The 17,617-nt window shown below is 43.4% G+C and overlaps 3 protein-coding genes across 3 annotated transcripts; 1 reads left to right on the top strand and 2 right to left on the bottom strand.

Moving 5' to 3' along the window:
• Positions 1-1,169: 1,169 nt before the first annotated feature.
• fetub (fetuin B) lies at positions 1,170-3,842 on the bottom strand. Its single transcript, XM_037249435.1, has 7 exons — positions 3,529-3,842; positions 3,317-3,430; positions 3,146-3,233; positions 2,893-3,059; positions 2,628-2,738; positions 2,438-2,524; positions 1,170-2,093 (listed from the first exon to the last, which is right to left on the bottom strand). The coding sequence occupies exons 1-7, from the start codon at positions 3,742-3,744 to the stop codon at positions 1,368-1,370; spliced, it is 1,509 nt and encodes a 502-aa protein (XP_037105330.1). The 5' UTR covers positions 3,745-3,842; the 3' UTR covers positions 1,170-1,367.
• A 3,336-nt stretch (positions 3,843-7,178) lies between these two features.
• Positions 7,179-9,794, top strand: LOC119121689 (regulator of G-protein signaling 4-like). Its single transcript, XM_037249573.1, has 5 exons — positions 7,179-7,704; positions 7,793-7,897; positions 8,483-8,547; positions 9,203-9,366; positions 9,453-9,794. The coding sequence occupies exons 1-5, from the start codon at positions 7,661-7,663 to the stop codon at positions 9,693-9,695; spliced, it is 621 nt and encodes a 206-aa protein (XP_037105468.1). The 5' UTR covers positions 7,179-7,660; the 3' UTR covers positions 9,696-9,794.
• Positions 9,795-11,859: 2,065 nt separating this feature from the next.
• LOC119121698 (regulator of G-protein signaling 5-like) lies at positions 11,860-16,663 on the bottom strand. Its single transcript, XM_037249587.1, has 5 exons — positions 16,506-16,663; positions 15,824-15,937; positions 15,267-15,328; positions 13,507-13,673; positions 11,860-13,431 (listed from the first exon to the last, which is right to left on the bottom strand). Exons 1-5 carry the CDS (start codon positions 16,547-16,549, stop codon positions 13,267-13,269), a joined length of 552 nt encoding a protein of 183 aa, XP_037105482.1. The 5' UTR covers positions 16,550-16,663; the 3' UTR covers positions 11,860-13,266.
• Between the last annotated feature and the right edge of the window lie 954 nt (positions 16,664-17,617).

Raw genomic sequence — 17,617 nt, 5'->3', positions numbered from 1 at the left:
TTTAAGCACCGCAGTGAATGTCGTGCTGGAGATTTGACATGGTGAAGAAGCTTACATTCTTCACAGGATCTTCTTGGTTTTAAACTGTTTAGTAAGCCTATCTAGTGATGGGACGTATCAAAGGAACGACTTTTCTGTGCTTGGAGTATTTTCATAAGGACTTTTTGGTTTTATTTGCAATGTTTACGCCTTATTTTGGCAAAATGGGCATGTCACTTTTTTAAACCTGCCGGGAATGAAACCCCAACAAATAAGGAAAACGCAATTAAATGCTAGCCAACGTTAGTCTGACATCTTGTGTACAGATTTTGAACTACAGAGGAAATTATGTTTGCGCTGTGCCTTTTTTCCCCCCACGTGAACAATGCCAAGGTTGAGGATTTACTGCATATTGAGGCACAATTTCTAACACAAAAAGATAAATGCCAGATTTGTTATGTTTCAATATTAAAAATCCCAAATGTACCCAGTCTGTATTTTCATGTTGCGTATCTGCAAATCTGCATCATTGTAGAAGCGAATATAGTTTTTTTTTTAATTCATTATGAGCTTTCAGCCTCACTGTGTGAAAAGTGAGACGAACAATGCAAACCAGCACAAGCCAAATTTATATGCAGTACAGTAATCCCTCGCTACATCGCGGTTCGATTATCGCGGCTTCCACACAATTGCAGTACGTACACTTGTACCTTTTCATAAAAAAGTTGTTATAATAATAAGAGTTCTAAAAATATATTTACAGTATTGTACCTTGTTGTAAAAAAGTTGTTATAATAATAAAAGAGTTCTAAAAGCATATTTACAGTATGTACACATGTACCTTGTTCTAAAAAAGTTATGATAATAAAACAGTTCTAAAAACATATTCACAGTATGTATACTTTCGCTACATATACATATGTTACACACACACACACACATGCACACACGCACACACACACACACACGTCATATTTATATTTTTTAAAGATTATTTTCTGTATGTCATTTATACTACGTATTAATATAGTATTTACATGTTTGAAACTATTATTTAATGTTCTAATGATAACATAAGCTCTTATATGGTTTAATATACACTTATTGATACACAAACAATGTATGTATGTTAAAAAAAGGATGACATTACTTTGCAGTCTTGGAACCAAGTATCCACGATAAACGAGGGATTACTGTATTCAGTTTTAATTTTCAATATGCCCTAGGCCGGTAAAAAAACAAAAACAGAAAAGTGGTGGTAACTGAAAAGAACATTAGTTAATGTTAGTTTCAAGCAACAGCTGCGTATTTCTGTTATTCTTTATTGATATTGTGCAACCAAGAGGAGATGAAGTATCCAAGAACGCCACTTGCTTCCGACGCGCCATCTAGGCGGCGGCCTTGAACATGGGGTCTTCTGCAAAGAGTTCCCCAACCAGCGTTGCTCGTACTAGTGGCGCCGCACACTGAGAAGAAACCGAAGCGGGGAAGGACCGAATGCTCGGTTGCATCTCACCGGGGATCTGCGGATCGGGCACCAGAGGCAGCACGACCGCCTCTTCGCCTGCAGGTACATCGGGCGAGGAAGGCGCGCTCGTGGCTTGGCTCAAGGCCGGAAGCACCCTGACGACGCCCTCTGGATTGTCGTGGAACGTTGTCTCGTGCTCGTGCGTGTGATGATGATGATGATGCTCGTGCTCATGCAAGTGAGCGTGCTTGTGCTCGTGGTCGAGGGCAATTTCGTGGTCGTGGTCGTGCGTGTGCACACCTTCTTCATGCTTGTAGTTATGGTGTTGGTTGGGCGAGTCGGCGCTATGATCGTGCGCCTTGGCGTGGTGGGTGTGCACGTGATCATGCCCATGCCCGTGGTCGTGGGAGTGGTCGTGTGCGTGCCTGTGGGCGCTTCCCCCCTGATGGTCATGGGTGTGGTGGTGGTCGCTGTCCTTGGCGTGATCGCTATTGTGGTGAGCGTGGCTCTTAGTGTGGTCGTGGATGTGGTCATGCGTGTGCGCAGAGTCTGCGGCGTGCGCTTGGTCGTGGCCGTCGCTGTGCGTGTCGTTGTGAACGTGATCGATCTCTGTGCCGAAGTGGACTTTCTTCTCTCGCTCAGCAGCCTGGGAAGAGGGGGGGGGGGGTCACCGTTCAAATGGCAATTCGACAAACACTAAAGTACACGTGCAAGCAAAATCAATCCATAATGGATGACATATTTGTTCAGACATATTTGTTCAAACATTCTGGCAGGATGACTCAGTCACCCTCATTCAATATTATGAGGTGATAACCTTTGCCACTTTTACCATGCAAGCCCATTTTACAAGGTCAAAACTCATGCTCTTTATTTAGAAATGGTTTGATGCAAATAAAAGGTTATTTGATTAATCAATAAAATAATCGATTCTAAAAATATTCAATAGTGATAGCCCGAAGAAGCTAAACTGGTGTTTTATCCCCTTACCTCGTGCTCATAGATCTCACACTCTACGCTGACCTCACCATCACCAGCAGGACTGTGGAAGTGCGAGGCCTTGCAGAAACCTTTGTGCTAAAGGGAGAAAGAAAAACACAAAAGTCACGAGAAAATTAAAAAACAACCTCATACAAAAAATAGCGCAGTGTTGTGAAATAACGAGCTTGTCTTGACTGACAGAAAACTCGCACTGCATGAGTGGGCAGTTGTCCGTCTTTGTTTCATTGTTGTTGGGGCAGGTCGTCTCCTGGATGCTGTACTCTACGTGGTAATACCTTCCCATGGCCATCTGGACAAAATAGCAACCAAAAAAAGTCACTTGAATGAGTGGCCAGCACAGAGAAGGTCGCTTTTTCAAATGATCTGATACTCAAATGATCAACCGTCTATAGTCGTAAAACAGATAAACTGATGTGTGAGGTCCTGGCAAGTGGAGGTCGTACCCCTGATGTGGCTCGGCTGATATTCAGCAAAGCAAATTGATTGCCCAATCCACTCTTGTTGTTGAACTTCTCCAGGGATTCCGAGACGGTCTTCTGAACCTCGGCGTTATCGAAATCCACAGAAGTTGAACAGCCTGGGCATAATCGGTTCACTTTCTCTGCGGGCACAAAAACAAAAAAGTGTCTTTGTTGGCATTTTTTGTCTGATTCCAGAAAGAAAACTGAGGTACGAAAATGAAAGTTAACAACTGACCTGGTCTGATGACGCAGTTGTACTTGTAGAGCCGCACCACCCTGTGCACCCTGTTCATGTAGATAGCTGCTTTGCACTGCCCGTACACCTGAACCACAACAAGATTGACATCGAAACCAAGTCTGGGTGGCTGCTATCGGGCCAAAACCAAAATTTTGTGTTGCTACTAACAGGTGTTTGTTCCGTGGGGCGAGCCTCGCAGTCCTTCCAGTCCTTTCTGCTGAGCACACTGCAGTTGGTCTCGACAACATCCAAGGTCAGATAGAAGACGATGCCCGTCTCTCCCTGCAACGTCCGGCAGACGATGATGGATTCAACTCTTTTTCTCCCTGAATTACAGACATTAAAACAACTTTCTCGAACTAGTCACAGGCAAGTCTCACGTGTTTGGTGGAGTGTGCGTTGGATAAGCGATGGAGGCTCAGGATGTAGCCCTCCTGCCGCTCTTGGTTAATCTTGCTAAGAGCTTCCTTGGCGGCGCCCAGGGCCACAGCATCTTCACAAGACTCCATGGCCATGGCGTCCTGGTCCACCGGTGCACCTCGGATGTGCACGCAGCCCAAAGCCAGCAGCAATGACAACAGGCAAGACTTCATCATGGTGCAGGCGTCTCCCTCGAGTCAGAGACATGTGCCAAGAAGTAGATGAGCGTCTTTTATATACTGCAGCCCCCCAGAGCCCCTCCAACACACACTCGTGGGCTGCTCCTTTCGGTAAATATAACCATTGAGCCTTTAACCCCTCTCACAAGACACTGTCCAATCAGGCTTGATCTGCTGATTGATCCACGTTTGCTGATCAAATAACATGCAGACTTGCATAAGAGAGCTTATCTGTTCTCTGCCGTGACGAGCGACAACAACAAATGACTTGATCTACTCACGGAATTCAATCAAGACCCGAAACCGGTTATCAGGTGCGATAATCGCTTTTGAAATAAAAATTCCAAATTGTTTTTATTTTGTTACACAATCCGAGTAGCACGTCGCATTGCATACTGTGTGTAAAAAGGAGAGATAGCATTTTGGGCTTCAGAGTACATGGTACATGTGTGCATATGCATGTCCACTTGATAACCTAACTGACATCTGCACAAACAAGGCTGAAGATCGGCCCTTTTCCACTTTGAAATAAAATGAAATAAGACAATGGAAAGACAGCAAGATAAAACAGATAAGGTAGCAAGAAAAAACAAAAACAACAAAAGTTGTCATGCATTTTCCCACGACTGCCAGAAACGAGTATGAAACTCATTAGACCAGTGTTTCCCAACCACTGTGCCGCCGTGACTGATATTCAACCGTGCTGCGGGAAATTCTTCAATATTAATTGTGGAGCGCATTGTAAATAGGATCGCCAAACCACTGGTCAGTTAGCGCAAGGCCTGGTCAGCCACTTTCTAATCGCGCATGCATGGCTAATCGGAGAATCTTGAGATTTCATGTTGCGTCCATCTCATTGTGCTGTATCGGCACATATTCAGTTTACGTGTGTGCTGTTGTGAGCTTTTGATAACAGTGACGCTCTGACAGCCGTGATGCGTTTGCGGAAGTCCCACCATGTAGGGGCTTGTGTCTCACACTGTGGTTAGGGCAAATCCAAATAAAAAGAGCAGGAGTGCATACAGATATTTAGTGTAGTGAGATTGTTGTAAGCGATCTGTACTGCACTCCTCGCGAGAAAAGAATTCATATTCTGTCTCACTTGTGGTTTGTTTGCTGTTGCTCTTCTCTTAACAGTTATTCAGTCACGAATTAAACCTGACATGTGTTTAACGAGGGAAACTTGGAAAACATGTAGGAATGCGGCCCCTGAGGACTGGTCTACAACCTACTCACTTTTGTTGCCAGCATTTTACACATTCATTGTTGTATTTTAAGTTACTTTGAAGTAACAATAAATTTACTTTGCTATCCAAACTCTACAGTGACTACTTAACATTGGATCAAACTGTCATTTCTTCAGTGTTGTCCTATGACAAGATATAATTAAAACATTGCAGAAATGAGAGGGGTGTACTCACTTTTGTGAGGTGGATAGATAGATAGATAGATAGATAGATAGATAGATAGATAGATAGATAGATAGATAGATAGATAGATAGATAGATAGATAGATAGATAGATAGATAGATAGATAGATAGATAGATAGATAGATAGATAGATAGATAGATAGATAGATAGATAGATAGATAGATAGAGGGCACTAAAACTGAATACCAACGTGCACAATGACAGCAGAATAGAAAAAAAGTCAAACATTAACATTTATTCAGTTTATGTGAGTTGAGTAACATTCCCTTTTTGTTTTTTTTTGGAAGGCAATGTCGCTGTTGTGTTGACATGGTTTCTCCTTCATAACTGAAAGGCTAAACAGTTTGGGAGCTTTGTAAGCAGCCTGTGAAACAGGGGTCAACAAGTCTGGTAAGGGCGTCAATCCAGCCTGTTTTAGATGACCTGGTTCAAATCATCAGAATGGCTTAATAGATCTTGCTGATGAGCTGATAATTTCAATCAGGGCTGCACCCAAAACAGGCCGGATTGGCGCCCTTGAGGACTGGAGCTGGTGACCCCTGCTGTGAAAGGAAGCTGTCTTGCAAATGGTGTCAAGAGCTCTTTTGTGACGCTAGGTGGCGCCACTGCACTAAGTGCATCACACAGGGTGCCAGGGCGCTGGTGTTTTGTCTTGCCGCAAACGCAACCACTGACGTGCATCTGCGCCCCTGAGTGAAAAGTGAAAAGCTCATTCACACGTCGATGACCAACTGGCGGTGCAATGAGTTGAGTAAATTCGGAAATTATTTTCTAAATGTATGAAACATGTTTGACGATGCATTTGCACCCCTGCATGAGCCATAATGAGACCCCCCCTCCCCTACACAGTGCTAATGCACCTTCATTTGCATCTTGGACACAATTGTGACGTGCTGCTCGTTATGTCTTCACTCTCAAAGTGCATCTTGCCTTCAAATAGTCCATTGGCTACTTTTTAAATGTGGTGCCAGTGCCTCACCAGATTGCTAAAAAAAAGAAAACAAAATGAAAAACAAATCACTTCTGTTTTTTCTTCTTGGTAAGATGAATTGGAAGGATGATTGAATCCCGAGCATCGTTTTTGTAATGCCCCATCTGTGTTTGATATGAACACAGAGAGAAGATGTGTTCTGGACAACCCTTCAGCACAGCAGAGCAGAGCTCCTGGTGCACCTTGTCCCATCCATCATTTGTGGAGACGGGTCACATCAAAGCAGCGGAGGCCCCATCGAAGCGAAGCTGCTTTCAATCACCATGTGAACCTGCAGCACGCATGCATGAAGTTCCCCACGTAGGCGCGTCACAACTCATTATTGTTCCGTGACGGATCGGGCCTCGTCTTCCGCCAGTTCTGCTTTATGGGTCATTAGGTTAAAGCTGCAAACAAATGAAAGAAAGTCGCCTCAACCGTAAGCCTTCCTGGAAACTTCAAAACGTCTTACTGTTAGCAGCTGTGGAATTGAAAAGAGTGACTGTGGTTCCGTTTTGAGGGAATGGCCGTGATTGACTTGTTTTGTCAGGAGAAAACATTGACTTCTGCAGCACAGAACAAACCATTTGCCTTCAAATGACGTCACGCTTTTGAACAGAGAGGAAATTCCACATCAATTTATCGATCACACAAAACTAATTCGGCTAAGGGGGTTGCAGATGGAAATGAGCTCTGAATAATTTACCAAAGGGTTAATTGAGTCCTATAGTGTGCCGATAGCTCTACTAACAATATTCTCAGCTTTTTTTTTTTACATTTACTCACTGTGTTTGACTCTGCTTTTGAGTGCAGAAGATAATAATTCTGCTAACAGCCAAACAACTATTTAAGCGTTTTTCGTTTGCATTCCTGCTTTAAATCAGAACCTCTGGCAGCACCGCATGCGCTAAATGCTCGCATGTGTTTCCAAAAAACACTCCCAGACGGCATCTAAGAGTACAAAAATGTTGAAGATGGAAAATACTAGGTGCTCTTGTGCCTCCTTTTCATGTTTGCGTTCACATGGTGGAACATTTTTATTGACTTCCAAAACTGCTTAAGAAAAGGGACTCATGAGGCCAGGGGTTGCCAATCCGGCCCCCGAGGACCCCATTTGTAGCCCCCAGTGTGCCAGAGCAGTTGGAATTTTATTGCTTTTTTAAACATTTGCATATCACGAAGCATCTTCTTCAAAACCAAAGCATAGTCGGTTCCCACCAATTCTCATCTTACCAAATATCCGACCGGTAAGAATAAACAACACTGATGACCAAAAGAGAGCATCTCTCCAAGGTCCTCCCTCAGCTTGCGTTGCCCCCACCCCCAAGCGTCCACTGGGATGATGACAAATTTTAGTCAATGTGCGCTCCTGAGGGGTGGAGACAGCTTCAGCCCGCTGCCTTAAACGACCCATCGGTGCCATAACCACAGCCTCCAGCCACCGAACGAGTTTGCGCTTCTGTGTTCAAAAGAAAACAAACGGTGAAGCTTTGGGATCTTAATGTTGTACCATGTGTAAAGGACTTGCAACACTTCCTGCAACATGCCTGAAAAGGTAAGCAACAGAAAATATTGTTGGCGATGCCGTTTTTTTGTCAATCAAACAACCAAAATTGATATTTCTTTTGGCCTGTTTTGCACAGTGCCAAAGACATCAAACACAAAATAAGCTTCTTGCTGCACAAGCAAGAGTCTCAAGAAGTGGACCAAAAGCAGACAAAAGAAAAGAATGAAGAAGCTGCAGAAAGGTTGGTTGGAATAACTTTTACTCATCCACTTTTTCAAATGAGCCAAAGATATTCTAGGTGCAAAGTGAGGTCACAAATAATGACGATGTCATCACGGTCAGGTCCAATTTGAAGAACTTATTGTGTTTACTTGGAGCGACGCAATCATTTTGTTATTGAATCTCGACTCAGCAGAAACACACACAGCAAACGTCTTTTTCTGGATGGGACTTTAGTCGCATGCTTTGTGATGAGGAGGGCAACAAAAAAAAAGTGTAAAGAAATAATACCCTGATGCATGGCTATGTTTGTTTGTGAGTCAAATTTGAGATGATCAGAAACACTTGAAGACCATTTCTCTAAAGATGGCAAATCTATAAATGGATTGCCTCAGTTGATTTGCTTAGCTGAGTAAACTACAAAAATCATTGATTGCCAGGTCGATGCAAGCTTATCGATCATCTGCACCGCTCTTCCAGTCAAAGCTCCTCAGCAAACAAGAGACAATATTTGGTCTATTCTGTACTAAATTGTATTCCAAACAGATAAAAATGTTGTTTTGTCCTGGCCATATCTTTATTAATGAAAAATAAATATTTGTTTTAGGGTGCCAACTGCTGCCGAGGTGGAGAAATGGAAGGAATCGTTCAGCAATGTAATGAAGTCTGAATGTGAGTTGGGAAAAAATGCGCCACATAAACAACACTTTTCTTGTTCTTCTGTTTTTGTACACAAAGTACTTGAGGACATCAACTGATTTCAACATGCTATTGTTTCCGGTGGCCCAAAAAGCTAAACCTAAAGACGGGAGCACTGCATATGTTCTCATGCTCTGCATCTCTGCTACGTGTCGCTACGCACTACTGGACGCTCCCTCAGGGCTTTATCACCAGTGTAGCAGCTAGTGTGTGTGTGTGCATGTGTGTGTGTGTGTGCATGCGCGTGCGTATGTGTGTTTGTGTTTGTAAGAGCAATGGCCTTACAGCAAACCAGCTCAGATGTGACCTGCTTCTTCCTTGACCACAATCACTTCATTTGAATGTCCTGACATGTTTTCCAAATCTTTCAAGGCCATGACATGGAATTCATTCTAGAATTTCTGTTGGATACTCTTGATCATGTTAAACACACGTGTATTGTTTAAGAAAAAAAAAAAAATCAGGCTTTGGCACAGCTAAATGATTTCATTTGTCATTTGGATTCTGCAGGTCAAAGGTCATAGTGCAAAAATGTGATTTAGCCTGGTCTGATTTCTTTTAATCTCAATAAAGAGATGTGTGTAGACTTTTTCTATCCATTATCTTATGTATTTGATCTCTTTGTTAGTGGGTCGTGCAGTCTTTATGAGCTTCCTGAGGTCAGAGTTCAGCCAAGAGAACATGCAGTTCTGGCTTGCTTGTGAGGACTTCAAGAACACTCCAGCATGCCAGTTGGAGAAGAAAGCAAAGTCCATCTACGGGCAGTATGTGGCCCAAGACGCTCCAAACGAGGTAACCGCATGGCTGAGAAGAGAATCGTCTCTGCCTATTGTTGCAGCCACATTCTTGACATGCTCATCTCGTCATGTCTGTTGCAGGTGAACCTGGAAGGTGTGACCAGAGAGGAAACACGCCAGAACGTCATGAGCGCCTCTCCCCGATGTTTTGATGAGGCTCAGAGGAGGATCTACCTCTTGATGGAGAAAGACTCCTACAGACGTTTCCTGCACTCCAAATGGATCCTCGATTTGAGTCAGGCCAACGCTTCTGTTGTGCGGAAGAAACCAAAAAGTGACTGCGCCGCGGTGGCGACCGGGCAGGAACTGGCGGGCGGTGCCTAGACGGGAAGGAAGACGGGAAGAACGTTTCAACAACTTGCATGCAAGAAGTTGGTCGTGCTGTTAGCAAGGTTTCAAGAGCACATTTTGATGTTCAGAGAAGAAAGAAATCCTCACGTGCAGCTTGCCTAGAGTCAGCCTCCTAACTGTGAGGCGGACGTGCTACCCAGTGCGCCACCGAGCCGCTTGCATGATTATTTAACAATACAAAATACATTTGCTAATGTAATTATTTATTAATAGCTGCTCTTGTCTTTGTGTATGTGTGCGTGCGTGTGTGTGTGTGTGTGTATACAAATAAAATAAACAAAAGTCATGCATTGATGACATTGGGGTGTTTTTTTATGTAGTCAGCAAATCATGTCTTTAATTCCCATTGGGGATGGAAAAAATCATCTAAACAATTGTTATGCAACTTGGAACTTGGTGTGAATTAATTTATCAAGGTGACGAAAAAACAATTAGTTCAAGTGGTCTGAAATTCAAATAGTTGACTTTATAATTTGAAGTGAATGATTCTTGCAGTTTTTTCTTTGCTACACTTCTTGACAGTATAGTGGTACACATAACACCCCGTCTCAATATTGCGACGGACCTGCATTTAACATTAATGACGAAGACACAGAACAGAAAGCACACCATGTGCTTCTTGTTTCTTGTTTGCCGGCAGCTCTCTTAGATAATGCTTGATCGGCCACAGAGCGGCAGAGCACGATCCAACATTAACTGGCTTATCACTGGATGTTCTCTTTTGCCTCCCCAGCATCAAGCCGCTAATGAAATCCCGACAGGATCTGGCCCGTTTAATGTAATCATCCGTGCAAGGCAGCACGTACGCTCGGGGGCCACACACGCGCTGCCACCTGTGTGCTCCACACGTGTCCAGCGTGACCGACCTGAGACAGACACATCCAAATTACGTGCAGCTGGTGTGTCCAAAGCTCTTTTGTGTCTCTCGTTTCGCTTTGATGGCAAACACTGCGGGACTGAGGTGCCACAATTTGCAATAACTAAATGTCACCAACCATTGACTGTTTCATGTTATCAGATAATTCGTTCTCCTGCTCACCGGCCAGCCGGCAAAGCAGCTGACGGGAACAGAAGGCAATTTAGTCCGCATCGTTGCGTCCATCCGTCTGTCTCGAATCGTCTCTCACCCGATGGTGCAAATGACAAACAGAAATGATCATGAAATTATTTTCCTCCTGCACAATAACAGATGACGTCTTTGCTAAAAGGCGGCTGCTACTGCAAAGCTCGGAGGCCTCTGCAACAATGTGTCGAGGCTGACGTCATTGCCATCTTCAACGAGCCACTGAGGTAACATTCGGACTTTGATCATCTCAAAAACTTTTGACAAAAAGGCAATGCTGGATCACGTCATCCCCTTTTACATTTAATTAAATCTATTTAATCGTGCTCTCTTCCGGCTAAATGTGCACGATATGTAGAACAAACAAGTTGTTCGCGATGTCGTTAACCCCCCTGTGACACCCGGAGGAATCTGAGATTTTCCAACGTCTTCTTGGAAAAGACGAAGGATGTGAGCAAGCAAGCCTCCGACGATGTTTGTGTTGGCAGACTCTCTCTGTCACATCTGTTTCCGTTCTGTTATTCACTCATCAAATGGAGTATGAAAAAAATGACAACTGGGACATATTCTCATGAAGCAAGTGTAATGGATTAGGTCATAATTTTTCCATCAAAAATAAGATGAAGATCGAGTGGAACATCTTGTCACATACTAAGTGCGACAGCATCATTAACTTCTCCAATTAGTTCAATATTATTTGCTGGGATCACCTTAAGGCTGACGCCATTTTAGGAGAAAAGGGATGCCGAGGTTTTAGCAAGCTGCTTTTAATTATGCTCAGTCTGTGCTTGAAACATAACAAATATGTCTTCAACATGACATCATGCAAATGCTGTGTTGCAATTAGGAACAAAAACAAAAAAAAACAATTCAATGTAATTCGCAAGATGCCAATTTCAAGTTGAACAGCAATTTTAGAGGCGGATAAAGCACACGTGCAGGCCCAATCGATTACCATTCAAAAAAATCAAGTTGTGTATATCTGTGCTCATGTTTAATTTGCTCTGCCTTTATACTGATACAAAATAAACAAAGAACGACAAGTGGAATGTTTACTCTTTTAAAAAAAAAAAAAAAAAGAATAAAGAAAAGCCCCATCAATTCCCCATTGAAAGAATCACGGAGCCGTCATTTTGTATTCCTGAATAAGTTAGCCACAACAAATCCATATTTACACATCAAATAAATCCATCTTCACAAGTAGTATGCAGATTGATATTTATGTGCTCATCTCCAAGACGTACATGCACCATTTGTTGACATCATCATTCATCTTTCTCAACGGCCCATATTCGGGCCGATATTCTGGCCCGTTACCTTGGCAACAGACTGGCTTATCCGCGCCATCGGCTCACATCAAAAAGGACTTGACAAATGGTGAATATGGTGAATATGCAAATCATAATATTGTGTTGAGTACAGCGTTACTTCTTTGGTAATACAAAAAAAAAAAGATTACATACATGTGTATCATCACACACTTTATATGACTCCGTAGATCAACTTATAGGGAATAAATAGTTTTAAAGCGCAAAGAGTATATGGTAGTTACGTTTTTATATTATCATCAAGATTTGGTTTTACTTTTTGCTCTGGACAATGTTATCGAAAGCATCGGTAGGGATGACAGCATCCGAATCGGAAATCTGTTTGCGGGTGTGGTGAGTAAGGGCACAGAAACGGATTGGGTACAATGTAAATAAAAGCGCGTGGGAAACAAACACCACTTCGGGTCGCTAATATCTTTGTGTATACTTTAGAAAACCATCTGGCCACACGGTTGCCTTCTTCCAAGATGCCCTCCCACTGCTTTTCCCAGCCAAGCAACTTGCAGTTTGGTGGCAGCCGAGGAGTTGGACCACTGAGCCAACTTGCCAGCACTCATCTCAAGGAAGGCTCTCGCAGGAGCCCAAATAGGAGCTTGGTGGACAGAAGCGTGTGTGTGTGTGTGTGTGAGAAAACGGAAAGTGGAAAAGACTAATACTAAACAGCAGGTTCACTACCATGTAAGGTACGTTGGGATTTTTTTTTATGTATGCTTAAGTTGTTTTTGAAGAGTTACAAAATGTGGTTTTGTCATCCACGTCTAGTTTGGACGCAAAGATCGACCTTATTTGGAAATCTCTTTTTCATGAGAGTTGATTGGCGTCAACTTTGTCTAAATATTGATTTTGATGAAAGGTTCTGTTCCAAGAGGAATACAATTTGGCGGTCGGGGCAATTTGATTTGAGCTGCTCGCTTGTTTATGAGTTCAATATCAGTATCGTCGCTTTTTGTTTACACCCAAATTGTTCATTCAACTTTTCTCTCATTTTGTACCAATTTGGAATATTTTTTTCTTGAGTTTTAGCACTTAAAAAAGTTCATTGAATTGTTCTTAATTTCCATTTTCAATTGTTAATTGATGAATTTTAGAGCGAAACACGAATTGAAATCCATTCTCCACCTCCCCACCTGGCCGCTCAGTCTCGGGCTGGCCTTTAGTTGACCAAGAGCTCCTGGTACTGCTCAGACCTCAGGAAACGACCGAAGGAGTCTTTCTCCATCAAGGCGTAGATTCTCTTTTGGGCCAGGTCAAAGGTTTCGGGAGAAAGATTCACCAAGTTCCTCAGAGTCACATCCTTGGTGAAATGGTCAATGTTGACCTGTGGCAGGAGACCAAAGAGTCAAACTCAGCAAGTTGTTTAGTGACTCGAGATCTGAAGGGAAGCCTGACTGACCTCTTTGGGGCCCTCCGACTGAATGTAGTCTTCGTAGATCATTTTTGCCTTGGCAGCCATCTTCTCCGGATTCTTGGTCTTCTTGAAATCCTTGCAGGCCATCCAGAACTCGATATTCTCATCACTGAACTCAGACTGCAGGAAGGCACGGAAAGTAGCCAGACCATCTAACAGACAGAGGCAGGAAAATATTTAACATGCATACTAGCGATAATCAATACCTGGCCCCTTTCGACTTTGACCATTTAGTGACCTTTCTTCGAAGTGGCAATTAGCTTCATATCATCTCAATCTTTGTGGGAAACGGAATTTATTTGACACGACAAAAACTTATCCTGGATCTCAAATGATTTGCTTACTTGTTGGAGTGAGAGCACTAAATGACTTTTGCTTGGAAAAGACCCAGCCGAGTGTTGGTCCCGGCAAAACGTGATCGCTATCGAGTTCAAACAATGTTTCAAGCAAATTTAGTCACGATAAGCTTTGAATGTTTGACACTCACGAAAGCAAACAAGTTAATTTGGAAAGAAATACACGCTGTTTGTTTCCCCAACGTCGTCCAGAAGCAACACAAACTCAGTTCATTATACGGCATTGTCATTGGGCACAATGCCCTTAAAAGGTTCCATTGTCTGATCAAGGCTGCGCTGGGCATGATAAGCCTTCTGCTTGCCCCTCCGCCTTTTATCTGTCATCTCGACCACCGTAATGGATGGCTCGCTTTTAAACAGCAATCAAGCTGCCGCCGAAGTGCACGCACGCCCGTTGACAAGCTGCTCGTAGAAGCAAACAAAAAAATAAGTTCACACTTGTAACCTCTACAAGGCTCAATAATGTGTTGAGGTTGCTGATTGTGAAATTGGTTGACAGCCATTTGCTGCGTGGCGAACGTCTGCTGACCCTCGGCCGCGGAGGGGGCCGAGGACCGCAGAGAAGATCGTGGGCTGCCCGCCGCTGACTCGGCCGTCACCTCTCGGACCCGCTGACCTCTGGCAGGCGCTCCAAGACATGACGGGCCAGAACAAATCTACTTTAAGTCAACTTCTCCCCAACTCAAACTTGCACTGAAGCAATCAAATTCAACCTTCACACGCACCAAAAAAATCCGACTGCCATATGTGAATACGTTCTTTTTCTTTCTCGATTCTTTATCTGGCTATTTATTGTTGTTTCCGCATGTTGGAGCTGCGATTCAGTTGAAATGAACTTGGCGGACTATTCCAATTCTGAATTCATAAGCGTAACACACGCAGCCGCCACGGAGCAATCCATATAAATCAAGAGCGTGCGTCTCCACAAAATGGATTTCTCTGCTCCCATCGGTGCAAGAGAAATATTTTAAAAGGTCTTCTGCCGAGTTGAAGCGCCTTGGCTACTTGCATTTCGCAACCTCTCATATCATACAAACACATTGAATTAAACAGTTGTTTGTAAAACTTTTTCAAAAGAACAAAGAGGATTTGTGTCTGGTCAATTCAAATCTTTCACATGATAGTGTCTTTACTAAAAATGAAAATAAATTTGGCAGGCTGTTTATGGCCTAATGGGCTCCAAATTCAAAGGAACCCTTGTCATTGTAAACACTCTCACGGACAGACAGACAGCAGACCTCAACAAGGCATTGTTTCCTGTTGGGCAATGGCCAAAATCAGATGTTGTGTAATCTTTGAGCAACTTTTGAAACAGTCAAGAGTCTTCACGTCTGGTTCAACGAACGAGTTGAGCTCCTGTGAAGCTGATAAGGGAGGGAGCGCACTTACAGTTGTTGTTCAGGACTCGCTCCAGACTCTCACGCCACTGGGAGGCCTCCTCGCACGAAGGTCTGCGCACACAAAAAGTGCAGGATTTGTAAAAAAAAAACAAAAGCATTTGTTAACACATTCTGAAATGGGCCGTGCAAATTAAACAAAACCAAAAGACAAAATGCTGCTGCTGCTTTCTTGTTGCAACCTTTGAGAGACGTGACCATTCAAGTGTTTGTTCTGAGAGGGTTTGTGTGGAAACAGCTGCTGAAAATTGGGCTCACAAGGTCCATTCTGAGACCGTTCGGAAAATTTAGCAGGATGATATTCATATTTTGTAATGAGCAAATGGAAAACAGCTCTGCTTTTTACAAAATGATTTGCACTGAGTGACAATGCAGGTGCTACATTGAAAGCGCAGAAGAAATATTTAGCAAAAAACACTTAAGAAATAGTGCCTTTTGAGAAGTCGCTTTGGGTTTGGGTTCGGTCTTGCGACTTAGCCAAACGCGAGCAAACCACAGCAGGACTTGATCTTGTCGGCTACACAAAGGTGAGGAGGGGAAAAGGCTTACTTGTGAAGCTTCTCCGGCTTCTTCTCGCTTTTCTCCGGGTAGGGAACGATGAGGTCGATTGCATTTTCCGGCTTTTGAAGCAAAACTCCCAATTTGGACTTGATCTCCTTGGCCCTGTAAAACATGAAGCAGAGGCGCAGGTTAACAGCTTGTGCAGATGCCTTTTGTTTGTGTGTGTTTATTAGACTTAATATTATCATTACACTAGGTGAAATCTAATTTAGACTGTTTGTTTTGTTGCACACAGTACACACAGAACCAGATTGCGCACGTGCCGGGAGCGATATTGGCGTGGAAAGGACACGTAAACAGTGCTGATCGTCTTGAGATTACTCAAGAGCACCTCGGCAGTAGGAAGCACAAACGGACCTCTCCAACAAATACTTGCCGTTTTAAACTTTTGATAACTTCAGCGCTCACTGTGCTGCACAAATCTATGATAAAAAAATATTTCATGGAATAAACAACACTAAAAAATTACTCAAAATAATAAATATGTGGAATATGAAGCATAGTTAGGTAATTTTTCTCTCTGGGAAAAACAACGACCTTTTTCCTCTCAGCAGGAACACCGACATTTAGGTGCCAAGATGCTTCTTTGGATTATTCTCATTTTAGCGCTAAATCAAAGAAAGCAGATGAAGCTCTAATGATGTGAAACTTGCGGGTGGGTCGGTCTTACCTTTCAAGGCAAGTTTGGGGCAGGGCAGCTAATCCTTTACACATTTTTGCAGAAGCGTCAAAAAAGTTGCTTTAATCTTCACTGCTTTTGTCCAAAGTGAGCAGGAGAGTTCTTCTTGCGTTCTGGCCCAGGCTTTGAACATGCAGGGGGCTTTATGCAGCACACCCCCACCCAACCCCTCCACCCTCCTTCCCCTCTCCGGGCTGCGGGCCAAAAGTGAAGCCAATCAGACTGGAATGTGTGCAGCCCTGGTGGCGGCAGAGTCTGGACAAAGCGGGACAGAGGAGGACAGAGGAGGACAGGTGTTTACGTGCAAACACCTTGGCAGGACTTCACATTCAGCATCCCCAAACACAGCCACACACGTCCAGCTCTGGCAGACCTTCACCACCGAGGAACTCTTTCTAAAAAGTCTGAAATCATGATGTGATAGTTTCTTCTAATACGACTGATTTGACAACTGACTGAATGCTTGACTATTTTCTCGTGTTCTCGGGCCACAGAGGCTCTCAGCAGGCAGCAGGCTGAGAGGCTGACCTTTCCCCAGCGCTCACTCTGGGAAACTCCTCGACTGAGAAAGAAGCTGTTTCCCGACATTTTATATACAAACACGCGTCTTCAGTCGATAAGAAGCGACAACTTCAAATTTAATCAAAAGTAGAAAGACATTGAATGAGGCCTGCTGAGATGTGAAATGTGCAATCATAAATATTATTCAAACAAATTAGTGTCACTTCCAATTATAAGCCGCCAACTATATTTGCCACATATGTAGAAGGCAATGTTGCTTCTGTCGTCCTGTATTTATGTTGCTTGTATTGTTGAAAATGTCGCGAACCTCGTTGAACATTTTCCATTTTATTGGCTTGAGCAAACACAGCAGTCGTACTGTTGAGCACACGTTTGCTTCGTGCTGGCGCTTTCCTGGAATGCACATCTCTTTTCCAGCGTGTCTTTCCATTCATCCATCCTTGAATAATGAGTATTCCCCCATTTGCCCATGAAGATAAACATGTCCCCCCCCCTCACCAGTCTCACTGCCCTTTGTGACAAAGTTTGAGTCAGATCACCTCCAGGCACTTTTATGGCACCGTCATATTCAATAAACTCAA

Source organism: Syngnathus acus, chromosome 4 (assembly GCF_901709675.1).
Source record: "Syngnathus acus chromosome 4, fSynAcu1.2, whole genome shotgun sequence".
Taxonomy (NCBI): domain Eukaryota; kingdom Metazoa; phylum Chordata; class Actinopteri; order Syngnathiformes; family Syngnathidae; genus Syngnathus; species Syngnathus acus.
The sequence above is the reverse complement of the archived record's forward strand: the minus strand, read 5'-3'. Positions and strand labels throughout refer to the sequence as shown.